Genomic DNA, 26,326 nt, shown 5'->3' on the forward strand with positions numbered 1-26,326 from the left:
GCCTGGTCAGAGAGCGGTGTTGTGCACCGAAGTCTATAAGCGAAATAAAAAAGTGAGAGGAGAGCGCGTAGATGCGATAAGCAATGTGTTCATGCAAAATGTTCATGCTGTTTGAATGTGGCTGCTATGAAATTGAACTGTGTTTGTATGTGATTAGGGCTGTATTCATTCCGCCGATTCGGTTGAAAATGTTTCTTAAAACGGAAAGAAAATGGAACGAAGATACCTGAATTTGTTCAACAGAAACTCTCATTTGCAACTGTTGGACTAATGATTTCATCCTAGATCAGCTAGATGCAGGCAAGAGTGTGCAAGGCGGTATTGAATGTGTCACCGTCGGTCACCTTGATTACAAAAATGTCTCTTGACCTGTGCACCTTGTACTTTAATTCATAGGCTAGGTTGTAGCAATGTCATCATGGGTATAGGGAAAATGTTAGTATCATGTAGTAGCCTGAACCCATTGATGTTACATTGAGCTGGTTGAATGGAATATGAATGACAGTCATCCAATATGCTGTAATTGTAACGGCGTTCGTCTGTAGGAGGAAGATAAGCGGACCAAAGCGCAGCGTGGTGGTTATTCATGTTTTAATAAATCGCTACACATGAACAAGCTAACAAAAACAAGAAATGTGAAAACGCAAAACAGTCCTATCCTGTGACACCAAACACAGTGACAGGAACAATCACCCACAAACAAACAGTGAAACCCAGGCTACCTAAGTATGATTCTCAATCAGAGACAACTAATGACACCTGCCTCTGATTGAGAACCATACTAGGCCGAAAACATAGAACTGCCCAAAAACATAGAAAAACAAACAGACTGCCCACCCAACTCACGCCCTGACCATACTAAATAAATACAAAAACAAAGGAAATAGAGGTCAGAACGTGACAGTACCCCCCCCCAAAGGTGCGGACTCCGGCCGCAAAACCTTGACCTATAGGGGAGGGTCTGGGTGGGCGTCTGTCCGCGGTGGCGGCTCTGGCGCGGGACGCGGACCCCACTTCGCCATTGTCTCAGTCCGCCTTATTGTCCGCCTCCGTGGCTTACTCACCATGCCCACCCCTCTCAATGACCCCACTGGACAGAGGGGCTGCTTGGGACAGAGGGACAGCTGCTCGGGACAGAGGGACAGCTGCTCGGGACAGAGGGACAGCTGCTCGGGACAGAGGGACAGCTGCTCGGGACAGAGGGACAGCTGCTCCGGGCGGAGGGGCTCTAGCGGCCCCTGGCTGACTGGCGGCACTGGCGGCCCCTGGCTGACTGGCGGCCCCTGGCTGACGGGCGGCACTGGCGGCCCCTGGCTGACGGGCGGCACTGGCGGCCCCTGGCTGACGGGCGGCACTGGCGGCCCCTGGCTGACGGGCGGCACTGGCGGCCCCTGGCTGACGGGCGGCACCTGGCTGACGGGCGGCGCTGGCGGCTCCGGGCAGACGGGCGGCGCTGGCGGCTCCGGGCAGACGGGCGGCGCTGGCGGCGCCGGGCAGACGGGCGGCGCTGGCGGCGCCGGGCAGACGGGCGGCGCTGGCGGCGCCGGGCAGACGGGCGGCGCTGGCGGCGCCGGGCAGACGGGCGGCGCTGGCGGCGCCGGGCAGACGGGCGGCGCTGGCGGCGCCGGGCAGACGGGCGGCGCTGGCGGCGCCGGGCAGACGGGCGGCGCTGGCGGCGCTGGGCAGACGGGCGGCGCTGGCGGCGCTGGGCAGACGGGCGGCGCTGGCGGCGCTGGGCAGACGGGCGGCGCTGGCGGCGTTGGGCAGACGGGCGGCGCTGGCGGCGCTGGGCAGACGGGCGGCGCTGGCGGCGCTGGGCAGACGGGCGGCGCTGGCGGCGTTGGGCAGACGGGAGGCTCCGGCAGAGGCGCCGGGCAGACGGGAGGCTCCGGCAGAGGCGCCGGGCAGACGGGAGGCTCCGGCAGAGGCGCCGGACAGGCGGGAGGCTCCGGCAGAGGCGCCGGACAGGCGGGAGGCTCCGGCAGAGGCGCCGGACAGGCGGGAGGCTCCGGCAGAGGCGCCGGACAGGCGGGAGGCTCCGGCAGAGGCGCCGGACAGGCGGGAGGCTCCGGCAGAGGCGCCGGACAGGCGGGAGGCTCCGGCAGAGGCGCCGGACAGGCGGGAGGCTCCGGCAGAGGCGCCGGACAGGCGGGAGGCTCCGGCAGAGGCGCCGGACAGGCGGGAGGCTCCGGCAGAGGCGCCGGACAGGCGGGAGGCTCCGGCAGAGGCGCCGGACAGGCGGGAGGCTCCGGCAGAGGCGCCGGACAGGCGGGAGGCTCCGGCAGAGGCGCCGGACAGGCGGGAGGCTCCGGCAGAGGCGCCGGACAGGCGGGAGGCTCCGGCAGAGGCGCCGGACAGGCGGGAGGCTCCGGCAGAGGCGCCGGACAGGCGGGAGGCTCCGGCAGCGGCGCCGGACAGGCGGGAGGCTCCGGCAGCGGCGCCGGACAGGCGGGAGGCTCCGGCAGAGGCGCCGGACAGGCGGGAGGCTCTGGTAGCGCCGGAGAGGCGGGAGACTCCGGCAGCGCTGGAGAGGAGGAAGGCTCTGGACGGATGGGCCGGAGAGACAGCCTGGTACGGGGAGCTGCCACCGGAGGGCTGGGGTGTGGAGGTGGTGACGGATAGACCGGGCCGTGCAGGCGCACTGGAGCTCTTGAGCACCGAGCCTGCCCAACCTTACCCGGTTGAATGGTCCCGGTCGCCCTGCCAGTGCGGCGAGGTGGAATAGCCCGCACTGGGCTATGCAGGCGAACCGGGGACACCGTGCGCAAGGCTGGTGCCATGTAAGCCGGCCCAAGGAGACGCACTGGAGACCAGATGCGTAGAGCCGGCTTCATGGCACTTGGCTCGATGCCCACTCTAGCCCGGCCGATACGCGGAGCTGGAATGTACCGCACCGGGCTGTGCACCCGCACTGGGGACACCGTGCGCTCCACAGCATAACACGGTGCCTGCCCGGTCTCTCTAGCCCCCCGGTAACCACAGGAAGTTGGCTCAGGTCTCCTACCTGGCGTAGCCATACTCCCTGTTAGCCCCCCCCCCAAGAAATTTTTGGGGCTGACTCCCGGGCTTCCATCCACGACGCCGCGCTGCCTCCTCATACCAGCGCCTCTCCGCTTTCGCCGCCTCCCGTTCTTCCTTGGGGCGGCGATACTCTCCTGGCTGAGCCCAAGGTCCTTTACCGTCTAGTTCGTCCTCCCATGTCCATACCTCCTCGCGCTGCTCCTGCTGCTGCTTTTTCCTTTGCCCATTACCACACCGCTTGGTCCTGTTGTGGTGGGTTATTCTGTAACGGCGTTCGTCTGTAGGAGGAAGAGAAGCGGACCAAAGCGCAGCGTGGTGGTTATTCATGTTTTAATAAATCGCTACACATGAACAAACTAACAAAAACAAGAAATGTGAAAACGCAAAACAGTCCTATCCTGTGACACCAAACACAGTGACAGGAACAATCACCCACAAACAAACAGTGAAACCCAGGCTACCTAAGTATGATTCTCAATCAGAGACAACTAATGACACCTGCCTCTGATTGAGAACCATACTAGGCCGAAAACATAGAACTGCCCAAAAACATAGAAAAACAAACATAGACTGCCCACCCAACTCACGCCCTGACCATACTAAATAAATACAAAAACAAAGGAAATAGAGGTCAGAACGTGACAGTAATAGAAATAAGGCCATGCTCATGATTTTTTTTAAACATTTTTTTATATCACCCTCCCTCATTTTAAATGTCACTGATTTGTATACTTCACTCTACTATGCATGGGAATACTTTAACAGATTTCCAAAATTAAAATCCGTTAGCGCTAATTTGCAGGTGTTTTTACAGTCTTATGTCTAACAATGTTTTTTTTAACCCACCAGTTGGGGAACCCAGTTCTAGTGCTTTCCACCAGTTCTGAAAGAAATTGTGTTCATAAATAACACTTTGCTATTTTTTCCAAGGAGGAAAATAATCTCTATTAGTGCACATTGATGATTCATACATCAAGTGCATAAGACGTGACACCAAGGTTACATAATAAAAGGCTCAAATAGGAGATCCAAAACATTGAACAAAGGTCTCTTGAAATATTACCTAACGTTTTTAAGAGGGATCTTTCATTTGGTTCGTGGAAGATCACTATTTAATGTGGGTTATACATACTATACATTTGTAGTAGGCCTGTAGTCTCTACAGTTGGCATTTCCTAAAAACAGACTATGGCTACTACGTCTCCCTTCAGACAGATTGGTTCATGCATCTCTGGTGAACTATGAATCTGCAGTTGAAACAATAAAGCAGGCACCCCACCACTGTTTAGAACAAATGCGGAGGGATGGGGCTGGAGAAATGAGATCAATCATATACAGGGCTATGGACACAAGGAATGACCATCAATGGTACATTTTAACCATATTGATTTGTTTTTATTTCAACTTTTAACCATGTTTACAATTACGTTGCTTTCAAACAATGGAGAAAAATACATGAGGAATTATGACAGTCAATGTGAATGCAAGCTTAAATACTGCTCCACATGAACCCAACAACAATTTAAAAAGAGGGCAATCTGCGATTGGCACATCCATTTTGGAATTTGAGTGGTAACATTTCTCCATTCCCATCCCTCACCTGTTTGCCAACAGTAGTGTCAGGATGCCCACGATTGTGTTTCAATTCCCAGATTGCCCCCTTTAACAAACCTGTGTGTTCCAAAGGAAAACCATAACAGACCAACATACTTAATTATTTATGAAATCAATAAGTCTGCTGTATAACATTGAGTAAAACAAATCTAAAAGTACCCTCATCAAACGGGATGGGTTGGGGACCTAAGGCAGTGTGGGTTGGGGACATAAGGCAGTGTGGGTTGGGGACATAAGGCAGTGTGGGTTGGGGACATAAGGCAGTGTGCAATACATCATAAATAGAAGGGAGGAAATTGGGGGGGAAAAAAACATGCATATCAATGAAGGCACTGAAGATATGTAATTTGTACTATAGTCTTTGCAAAACGAATGACTATGGTGGTGAAAAGGGCCAACAATGTATTTAATACTGTATGTACAGAGGCCTTTTCTGTTAGGAACCATTCAATGTCAGAACTGAGGTATTCCCAGTCATATCAATAATAACTTGTAAAATATTAAGGACATATCAAATAGCATTACTCATTTGATGTTGTATTTTGCTATGATTTCCATGCCATGATATAACAGAACAGTTGTGCCTATCATTATATTTGACAGATTGAAATGACAATTTGAAATAGAAAATAGAAAAGGTACTTTGAATGCAATGTTTTCCTGTATTCCATGAGACAGGATTGCTCGATTCCCAGGCACCTTTCCATCAAATATCCCAGAAGATTATTGAAGACTGAAGCACGATTACAAAAGTATTTGAAGTCCTCTGATAATAAGACATATTAAACTGACAGGAAACTTCAGAGAGCAACTGTATGAAAGTAGTGGGACATACAAACAAACACCAATAAGAAAACACCAATAAGATAACAAGGACATATTGGTCGTTGAATCTATGGAATAAATACTCAAGATTTTTATTTCGCTATGGCTAGCTCTAGCTTTGCACACCTTGCCGTGGTCCAATCGAAATACAATTTAACACCGTGGGTAAGCAGCACGCTAGACAGCATGTAGATTCAGGGTTAAGCCAACTGGTGGAGCAGCAGTGCAGATCAGAGGGTTTACTAAGCAAACTTTAAACAAATCAATGATGCCACTGAACATTATACGCAGTGTATAAAACATTAAGGACACCTGTCCTGTCCATGACAAACTGACCAGGTAAATACAGGTGAAAGCTATGATCAATTATTGATGTCACTTGTTAAATCCTCTTCAAAATCGGTATAGCTGAAGGGGAGGAGACAGGTTAAAGAAGATGTTTAAGCCTTGAGACATGGATTGTGGATGTGTGCCGTTTAGAGGGTGAATGAGCAAGACCAGATTTAAGCATCTTGGAACGGGAAGTGGTAGTAGGTGCCAGGCGCACCGCTTTGTGTCAAGAACTGCAACGATGCTGGATTTTTCCACACTCAACAGTTTCCTGTGTGTATCATGAATGGTCCACCACCCAAAACAACTTGACAACTGTGGGAAGCACTGGAGCCAACATGGGTCAGCATCCCTGTGGAACGCATGACACCTTGTAGAGTCCATGACCCAACGAATTGAGGCGGATCTGAGGGGAAAGGGGGTGCAACTCAATATTAGGAAGGTGTCTAAGATTTTGTATACACAACCAAGAACAGCACCTGAATTGTGCGATTTCATATTTACAGAACACCATGACGAGGACAACTGGGTCCTTCAATCGTCCTCATCATTCACTACACAGTGAATATATACTAAAAAAGGATCATGGAATGAGTTCCCCTTGTGTGGATGTAATGCAATGCAATACACACATAGCCTGGTCCCACATTTGTTTGTGCGCTTGTCAATTCCATTCATTATCAAACCATGTTTGGCATGAAATGAGTGACAATGAGTTGGCACGAGCGCACAAACATCTGGCACTCGGACTACAATGTACATGTTATTAACTGGAATGTGGGTTGAATGGAATGCACATGCTTTATCAGTTGGAATGTCTGTCAAAATATAGAAACACAAAAACAAGAGACATTCAAGTTGTACTTGAGCCCCACCTAAGGTACAGACTGATTTAGTATTGGTAGATAATATTAGTACAACAAAAATGTTTAGAACATTAGAATTATCTTGAAGGTATAAACCAAATCAGTTGATCTAATGGAAAACTACTGTATACAAACCATTTTCCATGTATTAAATTGTCTATGCTTTTGTGAGATTAGGTTAATATAGTATAATATGCCTGTCTTCAGAAAACCCCCCCACATCTAAATCAATGCCAACATACAGCCTAAACGAAGATGAATTCCTCACTGACTCTCTGCCTTCCTGGAGTCCTTCTCCACCTTTCCGGTCTCAGAGTCATTGTTCTGTGCTGCCATTCCCTACTGGGCCAGTCATTCGCTCTGCTGTTCCCTACTGGACCCCAGTCACTCCATCACCCCCTGCCTCAGGGACCACCTCTACTGCCTCTGGCCCCTCTGTACTGGGGGCAGCATCCTTCTTCACTGCCTCACTGGTGAGAGACTGGAAGCCACTGTTGTCATGTGGCGGGGACAGGGAGTCCAAATCCACTGTGGCCTGTTCCAACTCTGGTCTGACTACTGAAGCGCTCTCTAGCTCCCCTGGCATTGGTCCTGGGACAGGGACTTGCTCCGTCTCCAGGGCTGTTGGTATGGCTTTAGGCATTTCTGTTGGTATGGCTGCAGGGATTTGCTTGCTGTCCAGGGTTGTTGGTGTGGGGATCTCCTCTTTTGCTACGGGTGTTGCTGCTACTCCAGTCTGAGTAGAGAGTGAGGACGATACCTCCTCTAAACTGGAAGGAGTGCTTTCCTCTTGGCTAAAAGCTGTTGGTGCCAGAGCCTCCTGCTGAATTGGTTTTAAAGATTCCTCCTTTTTGCTAAAGGGTACACTATCCTGGCTTGAGGGTGAAACTTCTGTCACTGCCTCCAGTACAGTTATCTCCACAGCTGGCTCGCTGTCCTCTCCCTGCACTGCATTGTCAATCTCCCGTATGGCACTCTCGATGGATGACGCTGTGCTCTCAGGGTCGTGTAAAAAGCTCTTGGCCTCTGTGGACTTCATCGCACACTCATCTCCCTGGGGTAAATCTTCTGAGATTTTGGTCTGTATCTCTGGGGCCTCACTCAAGATTGTCGCCGGCTCACCTTCTAGGACAGAGCCATTGGTTAGGGCAGGGGATGGAATGTTCTCTGGCTGGACTGGAGGAGGAGGGGCCTTTCTCTTTCCTTTCAGACTGGTTCCATTAACTTTGGCTGGTTCCTGGTGGACCCTCTCTGGAGATGAGGGGGCATCGGTGTCCTGGTCCACTCCCTCCTCAGGCTGGTCCACTCCCTCCTCAGGAATGCTGTCCACCATGGGGATGTCCAGACGGGACTCCAGGATGGGAGAGCCATCCAGCTGGATCATAGAGACTACCTGCTTCATCCTGCGCCTCCTCTGGGCCGCCCCTCCTGTGCTGTCCCCAGTCTCCACCTCTTCCTGTCCTGTCCCATACTCCCCAGCCCAGTCGATGGCAGGGTTATCCCCCAGCAGGTGGAGGTTGGGATCACTGCTGGTCAGCACTATGCTGTCCCTGTAAAGGTTGTGTCTTCTCTGGACTGCTGCCTCCTTGACAGCTACAGTAAGAGGGAAGAAGAGAGAGACATTAAGACATTGTACACAGACCACAGGAGAAGTAGCTCTTAACACAGCCTGGAGTTTTCCCTACTGAGGTCACTTGGTAAGGAAGAACTCTGGGCCATAGCTACAGCACATGAGTACTCTTCCATGCACCGAATACATAACGCATTCAAATAGTATAGACTACGGGATGTTAAATTCAAATCTTCCCATCACTATGCCAATAGAACACCAATAATCAATGAAAACTTTGCAAATCAACTTGGAGGTACACAACTCTCCCCCTCTCGTCAGGATCCGTTTGTCCGTTACCAAGAACCCTATACCGTTTTTAATTTATTAACTTTTTGCAATACAGGTTAACTGTTTAAATTCCCCCAAATAAGCATACATTTTTAAATGTTCACACATTTAGTCAAATTGTGTGTTTCAAAATATACATGTTTGTATGTTTTGTACAAATACTTTTATACATTTCATCCATAGCCACTGGTTATGAACATGACGGTTATTTGGTAGCACGATGAGAGAATTTCGCTCGATGCCTACGTATTATATTCTCTGTGCTCTTTTTCAGATTTATGTTGAACCCTAACTCGTTACAAGGAAGTGAACCAGTTGCCCTTATGAAGAGTGAGACAAGACGTTTTATTATTATTATTTTACCTTTATTTGACCAGGTAGGCCAGTTGAGAACAAGTTCTCATACAACTGCGACCTGGCCAAGATAAAGAAAAGTAGTGCGCCAAACAACAGAGTTAAACATAGCATAAACAAAAGTACAGTCAATAACACATTAGACAAATCTATATCCAATGTGTGCAAATAGAGTAAAGAGGTAAGACAAATAGGCCATAGTAGCGAAGTAATTACAATTTAGCAAATTAACACTGGAGTGATAGATGTGCAAGTAGAAATACTGGTGTGCAAAAGAACAAAATAAATAAAAACAATATGGGATGAGGTAGGAGGTTGGATGGGCTATTTACAGATGGGCTGTGTACAGCTGTAGCGATCGGTAAGCTGCTCAGATAGCTGATGCTTAAAGTTAGTGAGGGAGATAAATCTCCAACTAAAGCGATTTTTGCAATTCGTTCAAGTCATATGCAGCAGAGAACTGGTAGGAAAGGCAGCCAAAGTAGGTGTTCGATTTGGGGATGACCAGTGAGATATACCTGCTGGAGCTCGTGCTAAAGGTGGGTGTTATGGTGACCAGTGAGCTGAGATAAGGTGGGGCTTTACCTAGAAAATACTTATAGATGACCTGGAGCCAGTGGGTCTGGTGACATATGTAGCGAGGGCCACCAGACAAGAGCATAGAGGTCGCAGTGATGGGTAGTATATGGGGCTTTGGTGACAAAACAGATGGCACTGTGATAGACTGCATCCAATTTGCTAAGTAGAGTGTTGGAGGCTATTTTGTAGATGACGTCGCCAAAGTCGAGGATCAGTAGGATAGTCAGTTTTATGAGGTTGTTTGGCAGCGTAAGTGAAGGAGGCTTTTGCGAAATAGGTAGCTGATTCTAGATTGAATTTTGGATTGGAGATGCTTAATGAGTCTGGCAGGAGAGTTTACAGTCTAGCCAGACACCTAGGTATGTAGTTGTTCACATGTTCTAAGTCAAAACTGTCCAGAGTAGTGATGCCAGTCAGGCAGCGATCGGTTGAAGAGCATGCATTTAGTTTTACTAGAGTTTAAGAGCAGTTGGAGACCACAGAACGAGTGTTGTATGGCATTGAAGCTCATTGAGGTTTGTTAAGTGTCCAAAAGGGCCAGATGTATATAGAATGGTGTTGTCTGCGTAGGTGGATCAAGGAATCACCCGCATCAAAAGCAACATTGATATATACACAGAGAAAGGAGTTGGCCCGAGAATTGAACCCTGTGGTACCCCCAAAGAGAGTGCCAGAGGTCCGGAAAACAGGCCCTCCGATTTGACACACTGAAATCCGAGAAGTAGTTGGTGGACCAGGCGAGGCAGTCATTTGAGAAACCAAGGCTGTTGAGTCTGCCAATAAGAATACGGTGATTGACAGAGTCAAAAGCCTTGGCCAGGTCGATGAAGACGTCTGCACAGTGGTCTTTTATCAATGGCGGTTATGATATCGTTTAGTACCTTGAGCGTGGCTGAGGTGCACCCGTGACCAGCTCGGAAACCGGATTGCACAGCGGATAAGGTACGGTGGGATTCAAAATGGCCAGTGATTTGTTTGTTAACTTGGCTTTCGAAGACTTTAGAAAGGCACGGCAGGATGGGTTTAGTTCTGTAACAGTTTGGGTCTAGAGTGTCACCCCCTTTGAAGAGGGGGATGGCCGTGGCAGCTTTCCAATCTTTAGGAATCTCAGACGATACGAAAGACGTTGAACAGGCTAGTAATAGGGGTTGCAACAATGGCGGCGGATCATTTTAGAAAGAGAGGGTCCAGATTGTCTTGCCCGGCTGATTTGTACGGGTCCAGGTTTTGCAGCTCTTTCAGAACATCTGCTATCTGGATTTGGGTGAAGGAGAAGCTGGGGAGGCTTGGGCAAGTAGTTGCGGGGGGTGCTATGCTGTTGGCCGGGGTATGGGTAGCCAGGAGGAAAGCATGGCCAGCCGTAGAGAAATGCTTATTGAATTTCTCAATTATCGTGGACGGAGACAGAAGTAGAAAATGACTTCTACTCCAAGCAAAAACCTAAAAATCGGTCAGTACTCCACTAGACAGGAACTGAAGTCCCACATTCTGCAACTTTAACTTCACGCATCTCATGAGAACAGTGCAGTAGGAAAACAGGAATGGAGTCCAGCTGAGGAAAGCTTATTGTGAACGCAGTCCCTTCGGAGTGGCTCCCTGTGTTGTTGCGTATCATCACCACATGGGATCGGCTTAGTTGCCTTAGAGTTTTTGGGAACAGCAATGATGGTAGTCAGCAGGAAACAGGGCTGAAATGTCAGTGAAGACGCCAGCTAGCTGGTCTGTGCATGCCCCGAGGTCACGCACCGGAATGCAGCCTTAGGATTGTTGATCCGTTTAAAATATATAATAATAATAATAATAATAATAATAAAATAATTTCATGTCAACCTCGGAGAGCGAGATCATCCTGTCCTCCAGGACAGTGGGGGCCCTCTTGCAAAGCTCTGTTTTTGTTAAAGACTGCATAAAAAGCATTCAGTTCATCTGGTAGAGGCATCATTAGGCAGTTCAGGGCTGGGTCCTCTTTTATAATTCATAATAGACTGTAGTCCTTGACATGCATCAGAACCGGTGTAGAAGAATTTCACCTTATTCTTGTATTGTCCTTTTGCATTTTAGATGAATCTGTGGAGGTCGTAGCGGGACTGCTTGTATGCAGTCGTAGCAATGACTCTAGCCTCAGGCTGCTAAAGCCCCATATGTGGTGGCTCTGTCCATTAGCTTGGCGCATATCTAAGTGTTAATCCAGGGCTTTTGTTTGAACTTTAAATGTTGTCGATGCACTATCTTATGAAGCCGGTGACGGAGGTCGTAAACTTCTCAATGTTATTGGCAAAGTTATATTTCAGTCCTTACTGGCAAAGCAGTCTTGTATCCTAGACTCTGCTTCATCTGACCATTTTTCTATCGAGCACGTCACAGGATATCAAATTCATTTGATTAATTAAAATGTGTTTTTGTGCAATATTCCAAATGCCTGTATTGCAAGAATCACTTTTTTTGTATTTTCCCCGAGTGATTATGTTCGCTTGTTCTCATGCTGTCTTTTTGGTATCATCTCCTTCTGTGCTGTGTGCACCTTCCTATTTACAACATTGATCTAACTATAATGGCGATATGATCCTGTCTCCACCCTAACAATGGGAGTAGTCTCAAAGGCGGGCGACCAGCTTAGGTCCAAAATAAGCCCATAGAAACGCATTGGGCTTATTTTAGACATTTTGTCTAGAGTGAAACTTCCTCTCTGACAAGTGGTTTCAACTCCCTACCTGCATTTGAGGTTTGGTCCAACAGAATGGGTCATATGGACACAGAAATACAGAGACATTATTTTAATGTAGAGGAGAAGTTAAGCTTTATATGTCTAAACTCAAATTGCACGAAGAGCAGACACTACTAAAACAGAACTATCAATGAACAATGATTCTGGAAAAGTAACGCTCAGTTTGTCTTGTGCTACATTGCGTATAAATGGCTGCTACATGAAGTTAGTCATTATTAGTGAATGTGCATTATGCATGGTTCTGTTTTTTTTACTTATTTTTTTTACGAGAAGTGCATCTCCGTAGACTTCAAAGCCAGACCAGTGATTACTGCAAAAAAGCAGGTAAAACTATTTTCTAAAATAATGAAATTAGTGGGGCTTATATTTAGACTTATTTCACGTGACCTGAATTCATCTAGTAATTGCAGACTGTTTGAAATGCTGTGTATTTGACCTTTATTGTACTACGATAAAGGGGAGGCAGGTGGTTAGAGCATTGGGCCAGTAACTGTCGATCTTCCCCATGAGCAAGGCAGTTAACCCACTGTTCCCCGGCTGCCAAAACTGTATGTCGATTAAGGCAGCCCCCTCTCTGATTCAATTGTACAATTGACTAGGTATCCCGCTTTCCTTGAAAGCTTATTCAGAGAAAACATGTATTCAGATCCCTTGACTTTTTCCAAATGTTATGTTTCAGCCCTTGTCAGCTCGCTTGTGTGGAATAGCAAGAGTATAAAAACTTTAGCGCCTCTCGTGGCCAAGGAGACGTGCTGTTAGAAGTTGGGCATCACGTGTCTTAGCAACATCCCTGGCAACAAAAAGTACAGCTTCTGGGTGCACGATTTCCTGCTTGTTTAGAGCCTCGTACAGATCGTTGAGTGCCAGGGAGGTGTTGGCCTGAGGAGGGATGTAGACAGCAGTGACGATAACAGATGAACTCGAGATAAAATGGTTGGCATTTGACCTTTTGGTTTTGGGAAACAGCTGAGATTTAACGATGCTCCTTCAAAATTTCTAATTAACTTATTAGCCTTAAGATGCTTTGGGGAAACTGGGCCATGGACAATAAATGAAGTGAGACAAAACACAAATTTGTAAAACAACTTTTAGGTGCAAATTACACTATTTGTATGTGGAAATGTTGTTTAATCACCTTTCGGTGTAAAAACCATGGAAATGTAGCACAAAAATGTTTTGTGTTAAGTGAGAAGTAGGCATTGGCCTTGAGCCAAAAAAGAAAAAACTCACGAGCACCACAATGCCTATTTCAAGCAAATGTATTTATAAAGCCCTTTTTACATCAGCCGATGTCAAAGTGCTATACGGAAACCCAGCCTAAAACACCAAACAGCAAGCAATGCAGATGTTGAAGAACAGTGGCTAGGAAAAATTCCCTAAGATGAATCTAGGAAGAAACCTAGAGCGGAACCAGGCTCTGAGTGGTGGCCTGTCCTCTTCTGGCTGTGCCGGGTAGAGATTTAAAAATGAATACATTTTAAGAAAGTATTTCACCCATGCTCTACTTTAGTGTTAAGCACACAGCTTTGGCCGACAACAGTAGCTATTGGTCTATTGTACTTCAAACAACGCATAGGCAGGTATCTTAGGATTCAAACCTTCTCAAACAGCCTAATTTATACTCTTCAGAGGGATAATGAACGTCACAGTGTCCTGCTTTTAAATGTATGTATTATATTATTACACTGTTTGTAGATAGACATTTACAATAAGACCTTTATTGTAGTGTGAAACATTTATTTGGGCTGCAATTTCTGAGGCTGGTATCTTTAATGAACTTATCCTCTGCAGCAGAAGTAACTCTGGGTCTTCCTTTCCTGTGGCGGTCCTCATGAGAGCCAGTTATCATAGCGCCTGATGGTTTTTGCAACTGCACTTGAAGAAACTTTCAAAGTTCTTAAAATTCTCTGGATTGACTGACCTTCACATCTTAACCTATTTCATCCCATCAGTCACAGTAGTGACCGTAATTTTTTTCTCACAGTTATACGGCTCTAAAATTTTTACTGAATGATGTGTCAATGCATTTCCAGTAAATATGTGCAGTGTCACATGTTTAGTGTAAATTGTCACATGACCAGAGCCGTTTACTTCCTGGTTGCACCATGAGAAGAGGATGGCTGCGTCAAAGATCCCAAACAAAAGGTTAGTAAAGTATGTTAAGATAGTTAGGACAAAGATATTTGGTACATATCTTTAAGGTGTCTAGTATTGATATATCATTTGCAATTACTCAACTTTGTTCAGTGTGGTCATAGAATGAGTAAACGGTAACAATAGTGACCGGCGGGATAACACGGTGCATCTAGGTGTACACGTAGTTATACACCTACATAGTTCTTGTTCTAACTAACTTTCTACTCTGTTTTTTATTTTAGTTTGACTTTGAGTCCAGTTCTGGATATGTTGGATCAAGGTTGTGGGTGGAGGGACACAATGCAGATAGCCCGGTTAGCCAATGTGCGGGAGCACTGGTTGGTTGGCCCAATTGAGGTAGTATGTATAGTTAAAGTGACTATGCATATATGATAAAGAGAGTAGCAGCAGCGTAAAAAGAGGGGTTGGGGGGGCACACAATGCAAATAGTCTGGGTAGCCATTTGATTACCTGTTCAGGAGTCTTATGGCTTAGGGGTAAAAACTTTTGAGAAGCCTTTTTGTCCTAGACTTGGCACTCCGGTACCGCTTGCCATGCGGTAGTAGAGAGAACAGTCTATGACTGGGGTGGCTTGGGTCTGACCATTTTTAGGGCCTTCCTCTGACACTGCCTGGTGTAGAGGTCCTGGATGGAAGGCAGCTTAACCCCAGTGATGTACTGGGCCATACGCACTACCCTCTGTAGTGCCTTGTGGTCAGAGGCCGAGCAATTGCAGTACCAGGCAGTGATGCAACCAGTCAGGATGCTCTCGATGCTGCAGCTGTCGAACGTTTTGAGGATCTCAGAACCCATGCCAAATCTTTTTAGATTCCTGAGGGGGAATAGGCTTTGTCGTGCCCTCTTCACGACTGTCTTGCTGTGTTTGGACCATTCTAGTTTGTTGGTGATGTGGACACCAAGGAACTTGAAGCTCTCAACCTGCTCCACTGCAGCCCCGTCGATAAGAATGGGGGCGTGCTTGGTCCTCCTTTTCTTGTAGTCCACAATCATCTCCTTAGTCTTGGTTACGTTGAGGGATAGGTTGTAATTCTGGCACCACCCGGCCAGGTCTCTGACCTCCTCCCTATAGGCTGTCTCATCGTTGTCAGTGATCAGGCCTACCACTGTTGTGTCATCTGCAAACTTGATGGTGTTGGAGTCGTTCCTGGCCATGCAGTCATGGGTGAACAGGGAGTACAGGAGGGGACTGAGCACACACCCTGGGGAGCTCCAGTGTGGCAGATATGTTGCTAGGTGTTTTGTCCTATGAGCCTTAGCTTAGTGATGAGCTTTGAGGGTACTATGGGGTTGAACGCTGAGCTATCGTCAATGAATATCCTTCTCACATAAGTGTTCCTTTTATCCAGGTGGGAAAGGGCAGTGTGGAGTGCAATGGAGATGGCATCATCTGTTTGGGTGGTATGCAAATTGGAGTGGGTCTAGGGTTTCTGGGATAACGGTGTTGATGTGAGCCATGACCAACCTTTCAAAGCACTTCATGGCTACGGACGTGAGTGCTACGGGTCTGTAGTCATTTAGGCAGGTTGCCTTAGTGTTCTTGGGCACAGGGACTATGGTGGTCTGCATGAAACATGTTGGTGTTAAAAACTCAAATCAGGGACATGTTGAAAATGTCAGTGAAGACACCTGCCAGTTGGTCAGCACATGCCCGGAGCACACGTCCTGGTAATCCATATGGCCTCGCTGCCTTGTGTATGTTGACCTAGTTAAAGATCTTACATCGGCTACGGAGAGTGTGATTAGACAGTCGTCTGGGACAGCTGATGCTCTCATGCATGCCTCAGTGTTGCTTGCCTCGAAGCGAGCGTAGAAGTGATTTAGCGCGTCTGGTAGGCTTGTGTCACTGGGCAGCTCGCGGCTGTGCTTCCCTTTGTAGTCTGTAATAGTTTGCAAGCCCTGCCACATAAGACAAGCGTCGGAGTAGTATGATGCAATCGTAGCCCTGTATTGACGCTTTGCCTGTTTGATGGTTCGTCGCAGGGCATAGTAGGATTTCTTGTAAGCTTCCGGGTTAGAGTCCCGCACCTTGAAAGTGGCAGCTCTACCCTTTAGCTCAGTGCGAATGTTGCCTGTAATACATGGCTTCTGGTTGGGGTATGTGCGTACAGTCACTGTGGGGACAACATCCTCGATGCACTTATTGATAAAGCTATGGGATCCAATGGGCGACTATGGGATCCTTATCACATCTGTGTACAGCTCTGTTCCAAGAAGTCACATGTATTGGTCACTTGACAGTGATGTACACAATGAAAGCATTTCAGATGCAATGCGGAGAAATTGCTTTGATTAAATAATGGCCTCCGTTCATGTGGTTGACAACACAAAGATCACTGATGACCCATTTTTTTTAAGCTTAGGTCCATCTTCTCCGAGCTCAATCAGTCATACAAAGTCATGCCATTTCAGGAATGGCTGTCAGTTGATGAGAGCATGATCCGATACTATGGCCGACATGGATGTAAGCAATTAATAAGAGGTAAACCAATCCGTTTTGGTTGCAAGCTATGGAGCCTTGCCTCATCCAATGGTTACATGTATCACATGGAGCCATATGGTGGATCCCATACTCTCCTCCCTGAGACTGAGTTGGGTCAGGGACCCAGTGTCGTTCTCGGTCTTGCAGAGCACTCTCAGGTGCCTCAAGGTTGCATGTTCCTTCATGACAACATCTTCACTTCGCTTGCACTCGGTGAAATGACAAAAAGAGTATATGGGAGCTCTGGAACGATGAGGCAAAATCGTCTGATGTCCCATTCGAGCCACAGAAGGACATCATGAAGTTACCCCGGAGAGTCTCTGAGGTTATGACCCAAGGAGGCAAGTTGCTGGTCCGTTGAAAAGACAATAACATTGTCACCGTGGCAACAAACATGGAGGAGAAATACAGTGAGACCTCTGTCAAGAGATGGAACAGGGAGCGACGTGCCTTTGACAAAGTCCCACAACCAAAATGCATCAACTGATATAATGAGCACATGTGAAGTGTTGACTTCACGGCCTACAGGTTTCAAGATACCATATCTCATTCAGGTCTAAGAAGTGGTGGTGGCCCATCTTTGCATGGTCTCTCAATAGTGCACTCGTAAACAGACATTTATTTTACAGAGACGTTATGGGAGGGACCATCGACCTGCTCACCTTCTCACGGATAGTGGCTCTCTTATGAAAATGTTTGGCAGAAAACCGCTGAGTCACAAAAGGAGATCTCTACTGGCTGCTACTGTTGAAGATCAGGCAAGATATGACAACGCTTCTCACTGGCCAATCAACACGATGCACCGGTTCCACAGATGTCATTGTGACAAACGCACTACCTATACATGTGAGAAATACAAAGTACAACTGCACATTGAGTGCTTCAGGATCTCCTTTTCTACTGTCCATGGTATAAGGATTGGAAAAGCCAATGAAAGAAAAATAGAAAAGTCACTAAGGGTGAGGAGAAGCAGTACAACAGACTCTAGGAAGAAAAGACAAGTCACTAAGGGGTGAGGAGAAGCAGTACAACTGACTCTAGGAAGAAAAGAAAAGTTGACAAAAAAGACAAATCAAAATGACTGAAATGTTTTTTGGGAAAAAGGTAAATTGATTCACTGTTGCACTAAAATGTCACAATGACAATGTCACAATGAATATTGCACTAAAGTACACGTTCAAATGTTGACATATGTTGGTTGTTTTCTTGTCTTTGCTCTCAGTTATTCGTATCGGTGTTGCATAAGGGTTATTGATAGGTAAAAAAGTCAAAGCAGGGTGCTGGAAAACCTTGGTAGAGCATAGGTCAGGTAGGCAGTGTGCTGGAAAACCTTGGTAGAGCATAGGTCAAGTAGGCAGTGTGGTGGAAAACCTTGGTAGAGCATAGGTCAAGTAGGCAGTGTGGTGGAAAACCTTGGTAGAGCATAGGTCAAGTAGGCAGTGCGGTGGAAAACCTTGGTAGAGCATAGGTCAAGTAGGCAGTGCGGTGGAAAACCTTGGTAGAGCATAGGTCAAGTAGGCAGTGCGGTGGAAAACCTTGGTAGAGCATAGGTCAAGTAGGCAGTGCGGTGGAAAACCTTGGTAGAGCATAGGTCAAGTAGAGAGTGCGGTGGAAAACCTTGGTAGAGCATAGGTCAAGTAGGCAGTGCGGTGGAAAACCTTGGTAGAGCATAGGTCAAGTAGGCAGTGTGGTGGAAAACCTTGGTAGAGCATAGGTCAAGTAGGCAGTGTGGTGGAAAACCTTGGTAGAGCATAGGTCAAGTAGGCAGTGTGGTGGAAAACCTTGGTAGAGCATAGGTCAAGTAGGCAGTGTGGTGCTCATGTGAATTCAGACCAATGCTTGTTTCTCAATTAAAACCTTGTTTTCGTGTTTAATAAGAGAAGGATACTTCCGAGTCCCAAATAGCCTTTTCCTACTATTGACCAGGGCCCATAGTGATGCACTACAAAGGGAATAACGTGCCATTAAGGACACCAGCCACTGTTTAAGCTGCGAGACTCACCCATCATGATGTCCTTCATGACAGAGTGCAACACCACCTCCTCAAAGATGTTCTCCACCAGGATGAAACGAGAAAAGTCCTCGAAGATCAGCTCCTGGAAACGAGGCAGCTCCTGGCCACCAGAGGAAAAAGTATTAGAACCCAAAGGAATCACTCACTCAGGGGAGACATGCAAAGAGAGAATAACTTATCACAATGAATGACAAAGAGAATGCCATCGCATGGAAGTGTAATGTCAGTTTCACACAGTACATTGGTTGCGTTCATAAATTCACTCGGATTTCAGAGCCCTCTCTCCTGTGTGCCAGAGCGCAGAATAACTGATGATTTTACGAATGCGCAGCACCCATTAAATATGACCAGTGTCAGTAAAAAAATATATATGTTTAATTGTTGCCAGCAGCACAGTTACCAACACGCTAGATAACATGAAAACAGCCTAACCAGCTCTGCTAGGGCAAGTCAAATGGTCAGAGTGAGGTGTTCTCACATTTGTGTTTGGATGTAGCTAGCCAACTTTAGCCAGTTAGCTTGGGTGCTTGACTGCTGTTGTGAGGTCAGAACGCTCGGATCCACCCTACTCCTCGGCCAGAGCGTCCAGTGTGCGCTCCGAGAGCGAAACGCTATGAATCTACTAATGGACAATCTGACAACACTCTGAATTTACGAACGCCCAGAATGCACTCTAGCACTCCAGAGTGAATTTACAAACGCACTCATAATGTATGAATTTCACCCAACAGTGTATGTCTAGTCACACTGTCAAACTAGAATGTGAAGTGTTCCAACAGCCGGTATATAGCTGATAGACTTACAGGGGATAAAGAGGGAGTGAGCTGCTTCAGCATGTAAGGGATGAAGATCTGAAGAAGAGCCTCTCTGAAGAACCTCTTCCGGACTGTGCTGCTGTCATAGTCAAATTTCTGAGGAGAGAGAGGGGGACATAAATGAGGGAAACGAAAGTCAGAAGAAGTTGGGAATCACCATAAGAGTATATAGTGCATCACTGAGAAAGACCTCAGAGCTAAAACGTCAAACAAACAAATCAACTAAATCCCCTCTTGGTTTCCTATAGTAGGATTTTCCATACAACAGGAAAATGAGAAAGTGTGTGTAGTATCAATCCTATTTCCCCACCCTTCCTCTGCCCATCACTGTGCCATGGCGGGCAGCAGGGCCAACCCTTTCCTGTCTTACCTTGATGACCCGGTCCTGGCAGCGTTGGATGTTCTTACAGAGCCCCTCTGGCCCCTGGTCCTCCAGACTTTGGTGGAGGATCTGCTCAAACGTGTATACCGCATCGTCCATTTGCTGCACAGACAAACATTAGAATAGGGAATAGCTTAGTGGCAAGTTGGATAAGATATTCAAAAGATATATAGTAAACATAACAGCAACATTCACACAAGATACTTGCAGAATTTCCAAAAATCTAGCTGAGAAAATGCCCACACATTTACCACAAGGGGGCACTATCTTCCCAACAATTCCTTCGTAAGTGTAGAGTTACAGAATATAAAATCTTTCTACTGTATACTAGTGGAATATTGTCCAATACAACCCCTCCTTTCATTCTACACAAAGCATGCTCCGAACACTGACGGAAGATTTGAACTACTGTACATCTGAATTATATACAGAATCTTGGATGCAAAGCAAAGTTAAACGCTCCATTGTTTTACTTGAGAAGTCTGACTCCCAGCAGCTTATGGCCACTACAAAGAGGGCAGACTACGTGTTTCACAATGGGGGACACACTGGGAGGTGAATACATGGCTCCAGAATCGCTTTCCCTAAACTTACAGCCTGTCAATAGAGACCAGCCAGCCAACCAAAGCCCCACCACTCGCTGACCAGAATGTGCTTGTTCTCCAACCACAACAATGAAGAACGCCCTGTAGATCTGAGGACCTCAGACAAAACAGCACAACCACCCACCACAGAGACCTGCAGACCGCATCCTTTCAGCAGTCACCAGCAGGAACTCAAAAGGAGACATGAGCACTTATTGAATCAGTACCATATTCTGAGGACTAGTTGTAACATACTGTGTGTGTGATAGCTCTAACTATCAGCTCATTGAAAAACTAATCAGCAGTAAGACGCCGTGTCACATTTTGCAGCATGTAATAATGTGTAGGAAGACAGACGAGTATCCTGTCCAGGTGGTGTACTTGTACATGGAGCTGCCCCACATTACAAAAACATGAGATCATCTACTACCCTATGGGCCATTCTGGCCGGGACAAGGCCTCATTAATGTGTAGGAGTAGTTTTACCTCTCTCATGAGAATCTGTGCTCTCTGGACAAACACAGAGGGGCTGGAGACATCGAACCTCTGCTGCAGGCCATCCAGACTCAGGTCCTCTACTTTCTCATAGCAGCTCTGCATCTTCACCGGGTGGAACGCCAGCATAGAGATCTTCTCCATGTGCTGAGGATGGGGGGAATAAAAAGAGAGAGACTGGGCATTGACCTAGTATACTTACTATAGTCCCCACAGAACACACACACACAATATGCCAAAAGGGTAGAACGATACAACCTAGTCATTCATTTTACACATGTCTGTATCCCAAATACAATTACAAATGTAAAATCACTGCATTGTTCTATGGAAACCTATAGTGTAAGCCGCGAACCTGAGATGCAGTTTCACTAGGCTTATAATCAGAAGCTGAGCCCTCTCACCTCTCCCACTTTCTCATTGGTGGCGTCATTCAGTGTGTTCTTGCTCAAGTCCACCAGCTCTCTGAAGAAGACGTCTCTGACCTGAGAGAAGCCTCGGCTGGTGGGCTCCATCAGGGCCTCCAGGATAGAGCTGATGTAGGGCTGGATACTAACCGTCAGCAGCTTCTCTGCCTTAGGCAGCACCACCGCTGTGACAGAGTAGAGAGAATGTCAACAAAGAGTGGGCAAGGCTAGATAACTTTAGAAACTGGCAGAAGTTCTACTGTGACACACGTGCTTTTCTGAAGATACGAGTCATCCAAAGGAATTCAGCTCCTGTCCATGACCAGAGCCATCGCTCTGACAGCAGGTTTGTCAGACTGTAATGGTAAGGTTTAGTCACCCTCATAACTGTGGAATGCTGCTAGTCTTCCTGCGTTCCACTCGATGGACACACGCTGTCACACACCATTAACCTGTTAAAGGAGGGCTCTACTGAATCTGCGTCGCTGCTATACAGATTGCACGCTTGAAATGTAAAGGTATTTTCTGATTGAGATGACATATGCAGCGTTTAAAGGGAATGCAGTCTCCGCTAATGCGAAAACATTATGCCTTTCCTTTTCAAATCACGCTGAACTTTTCCGCGTTACGGATTGAATCGAGCCATATGTGGCTGTGAAAATCACCTGTCAATCTGTTGGTAAATACCTGTGGACTCACAGATAAACATGCAGACCAGACATGGAGGACTATGATCCACTGTGCACTGAAGCTACTGGAATTGACCAGTTACTGTTCCAAGTTGCCCTTATTGGGCAGAGACGTCAGATGAGTTCACTCCAACAAAATTCATGACTTGTTTTTTCGTATGCATATAACTGTATTGTAATTTTACTGTAGGTCTGTGTGTTATTATTTGTTTATAAATGTGTCTGCTCTTCTCCCAGCCATAGGGAAGAGATGTCTGGGTAGGGTTGTGCCTGAGAAGGTAGATGAGAAGTTGGGTGGGGTTGTGGGTAGCATGAAAAGAACATTTCTGTATTATAAATTACTGGGTAACCTTATTTTGTTATTGTGCAGTAATAATTGTAAAAAAGTCACACACACACACACACACACACACACACACACACACACACACACACACACACACACACGCACACGCACACGCACACGCACACGCACACGCACACGCACGAGGTGGTTGGAAAAACTGACCTTGGGTCAGTTTCTAGGACTAGGGTCAACTTCATTCTTCTGTGGAGGGCTCATCCTCTTAAATATATGTGTGATATTTCTTTATTTTGATAGAGATAGGACAATGAAAAGGGGAGAAGAGTCGTCCACAGAACTAACAGCAGAGGTCACCGATGGCTCACCTTTGATTTTGTTGGCGACGTGCTCCTTGGAGGTGATGATCTGGTCCATGTCTGTGCGTATGGAGGCCTCTAGAGTAGGGCGTCGGGCCTCACAGCTCTGCACCACAGCCTCGTACTGGGCCTGGGCCTGCCTCACCACCAGACCATACACCGCGTCGCAGACCTGCATGGGGACACAGAAGAATACTTTGAGCCCTTTTCCTTGCAGTCAAAAGAAATTCATCTTCTTCCTTGATCCCAGCCCTTTTGAAAAGACACACAAACAGGTTGAAGATGTTGGCGTAAAGCCCACCCATCAGGTACATAGCAGGGGAACACAGGGACTCATGTCAAAACAGGAACCACAGAAGCTAAGGGGTAAGATATTTCTTCGCTTGCTTGGTATAATATATAAAGGTGTACTTGGACTGTTGGGTGAGAGATGGGACTTACTAGCATCCAGTTCCTCTGCCTGTCGTGCATTTTGCCTTTGAGTCGAGGGGAGATCAGATCCCTGAGCTCAGGGAGAAGAGTCTCCATCACCAGGTTGGCCAGAATCTACAGGAGGGATACACAACACATAGGTGGATTCATGTGTTACAGATGACAATTTGAAAGGACCATTTCCTTGAAGCTTGCTTCAGCTGTCCAAAAGTATTTGTATGAGACCCGACAGCCATTTTTCCATAGTGATACGAAATCCGTAGTCTTATTCACCAGAATCTGGGTGCTCCGCATGCTCCACAATTTGTATGACCTACAGTCAGAGCCCTGGCCTGGTCAGCAAAATAACCATCAGTATGACTCAGCAACCCCAGAGTGAACAGCAACAGGAAGCATACAGGGATGAATCCCAAATGGTATCCTATACAGTGCAGCACTTTTGACCAAGGCCTATAGCGCACTACATAGGGAATAGCATATCATTAGAGATGCACAGTCCAGCTGCGAGTTGATGTCACTATGGCCCCTGCCCTGGTGACACAATCCTGTAGGCATGAACTCACTGGGCCCTGACCCCCTGTTGGACAGCAGAATGGGAGGCAGACAGGGCAGAGAGTGGTGTCACTGTGTGTGTGTGTGTGTGTGTGTGTGTTTTCGCACTATAACCAAACAGTGGATTTCCTTCATAGCGCCCTATAACACCACCAATGAGACACATACAGATCAGACCAGCACATGTGACACAGACTGTCATTCGCTGTGGCATGCTGACCTGTGAGGGGATCCCACACATCATCTCCCAGGTGCCATACTGCCCGTGGGCTTGGCGGTAGAGCCTCACTGCGTCTGTGAAGGCCGGAGTCTGCACCTGGCTCTCCTCTGATAAACCTATGGGATAACCACAGAGGAGCAGTGTTGTTAGTGGACGAGAAACAACATAGTAAGGGTTGATTTTAATACTTTCTAAATTCACAATGTACAAGTTTATCATTTAAATCACAACAATCTCAGAAAATATTGGTTACACTTTCTACAAAGTACATACAAAATGCTTTCTAAAATATTTGTGGCTAAAACATGCTTGAAAAAGGAGCTCCATTCCTAGTTTGTTGCACTTTGCCCAGAAAGAGAAGTGTATGTAGACCAAGGGTCACAGTCTTAATCTGGACAGCGGAGTAGGCGGCTATTCCTTAAAAGGAAACAGTCTAATACAGTGAGATTGCAGAGTGACCACACACACACACAGAACAGGCCACTGCAGAGTGACCACACACACACAGAACAGGTCACCCTCTAGTGGCAGCAGGGAGTAGCCTTGCTTTTAGTTATCAGAGCATTGCCATGGCAACCCAGGGAGAATCCACAGTAACCATTTTAAAGGAAGTAAGAACTTTTGTCTTCCCTAAAAATCGCCCAATCATTTCCGAATACTGAAGTAGCTACACCCCATAATGGCTTAATGATTGTGAAACAGCTTCTGTCACCAGGCCATCAGACTGTTGAAGAGCCATGCCTAGCCGGCTACTTGCCCGGTACACTGCACCTTGAAACTAATTACCCATGTACCGTATGTAGTCTGAAGGCTGGTCACCTCATTCTGTTTATATACAGTTAACTCACTGTGTATATACTGCAAATTTGGAACATATTCAAACGTCCTGACTTTTTCCACATTTTGTAATGTTATAGCCTTATTCTAAAATGTATTGACCCCCCCTCCCATCAAATCTACACACACCACCCTATGACAAAGCAAAAACCGGTATTGATTTTTTTGCTAAAAATAAATACCTTATTTACATAAGTATTCAGAACCTTGGCTACAGGTTCACCTTCCAACAGGACAACGACCCTAAGCATACAGCCAAGACAACGCAGGAGTGGCTTCAGGACAAGTCTCTAAATGTCCTTGAGTGGCCCAGCCAGAGCCCGGACTTCAACCCAATCAAACATCTCTGGAGACACCTGAAAATAGCTGTGCATCAACCTGACAGAGCTTGAGAGCATCTGCAGAGAAGAATGGGAGAAACTCCCCAAATACAGATGTGCCAAGCTTGTAGCATCATACCCAAGAAGACTCGAGGCTGTAATCGCTGCCAAAAAGGTGCTTCAACAAAGTACTGAGTAAAGGTCTGAATACTTATGTAAATGTTATATGTTTACTTTTAATACATTTGCAAACATTTCTAAAAAAAAACATTTTTGGGGGAGTGTTGTGTGTAGATTGTGGGGGGGGGGGGGGACAATTTCCTCAATTTTAGAACAAGGCTGTAATGTAACAAACTGTGTTAAAGTCAAAGGGTCTGAATACACGTAGCTCATTCTATTGCACGGTTGGAGATAGTAACATAAGCATTTTGCTGCACCTGTCATAACACCTGCAAATCTGTGTAGACAACAAATAAACTGATTTGACATTTGTTTGGCAAGGTACTGTTTCCTTTCCACCATCAAGTCAGTTATGGTGAAAGCTTCTCTTGAGGCAGAATCACACCACCTGCTCCCCCTAATGGATAGAGTTCAATCACACCACCTGCTCAGATTATCTCCACCTCTGCTGAAAGCGTCAAAATGAAGTAATAATGAACTCATCCAGCTGTGTTTGGAATCAAGATTTAGAATGGAATGCACAGGCTCTCCATCCAAACAACTCCACAGGAGGCCCCTAGAGAGCTACCCTGTGTTGTTATAAAAATGGGAGAATGTAGAAATGAACTGAAATGCGATTCTGTGTAATTGCACATTGCTACAGGCAGGAAGTGCACAGGCCCAGACCCCACCTTCCCTCTCTGTGAGTGAGATTAAGGGTGGGGCCAGGCCATTTCAAGGGCCCCCAAAACAGCAAAAACATGTTTTATTTTTTTAAAGCTAGCCTGTGCTGAAATCCCAGTACTGTATATTAATGGATGTGTGTGTGTACACATGGTCATCTGCCAACCATACGCCAGTTCTTTGTCAATAAAAAGTTATTAAAATATTTGTCAAACACATTTTTTGT

General features: G+C 46.8%; 1 protein-coding gene across 1 annotated transcript in view; it reads right to left on the minus strand.

Annotated features, from left to right (window-relative positions):
• Window positions 1-4,377: 4,377 nt before the first annotated feature.
• Window positions 4,378-26,326, minus strand: part of LOC139389867 (protein Niban 2-like) — a 47,063-nt gene continuing 25,114 nt past the window's right edge. The window contains exons 6-14 of the mRNA XM_071136861.1: window positions 24,101-24,216; window positions 23,338-23,442; window positions 22,906-23,068; window positions 21,545-21,732; window positions 21,132-21,287; window positions 20,050-20,163; window positions 19,668-19,775; window positions 18,853-18,964; window positions 4,378-8,249 (exon numbers count right to left, since the gene is read on the minus strand). Of these exons, the coding sequence (XP_070992962.1) occupies window positions 7,027-8,249; window positions 18,853-18,964; window positions 19,668-19,775; window positions 20,050-20,163; window positions 21,132-21,287; window positions 21,545-21,732; window positions 22,906-23,068; window positions 23,338-23,442; window positions 24,101-24,216 (2,285 nt within the window). The 3' untranslated portion in view covers window positions 4,378-7,026. The remainder of the gene's footprint in view (window positions 8,250-18,852; window positions 18,965-19,667; window positions 19,776-20,049; window positions 20,164-21,131; window positions 21,288-21,544; window positions 21,733-22,905; window positions 23,069-23,337; window positions 23,443-24,100; window positions 24,217-26,326) is intronic.

The sequence above is a fragment of the Oncorhynchus clarkii genome, chromosome 30, assembly GCF_045791955.1.
Source record: "Oncorhynchus clarkii lewisi isolate Uvic-CL-2024 chromosome 30, UVic_Ocla_1.0, whole genome shotgun sequence".
NCBI lineage: Eukaryota > Metazoa > Chordata > Actinopteri > Salmoniformes > Salmonidae > Oncorhynchus > Oncorhynchus clarkii.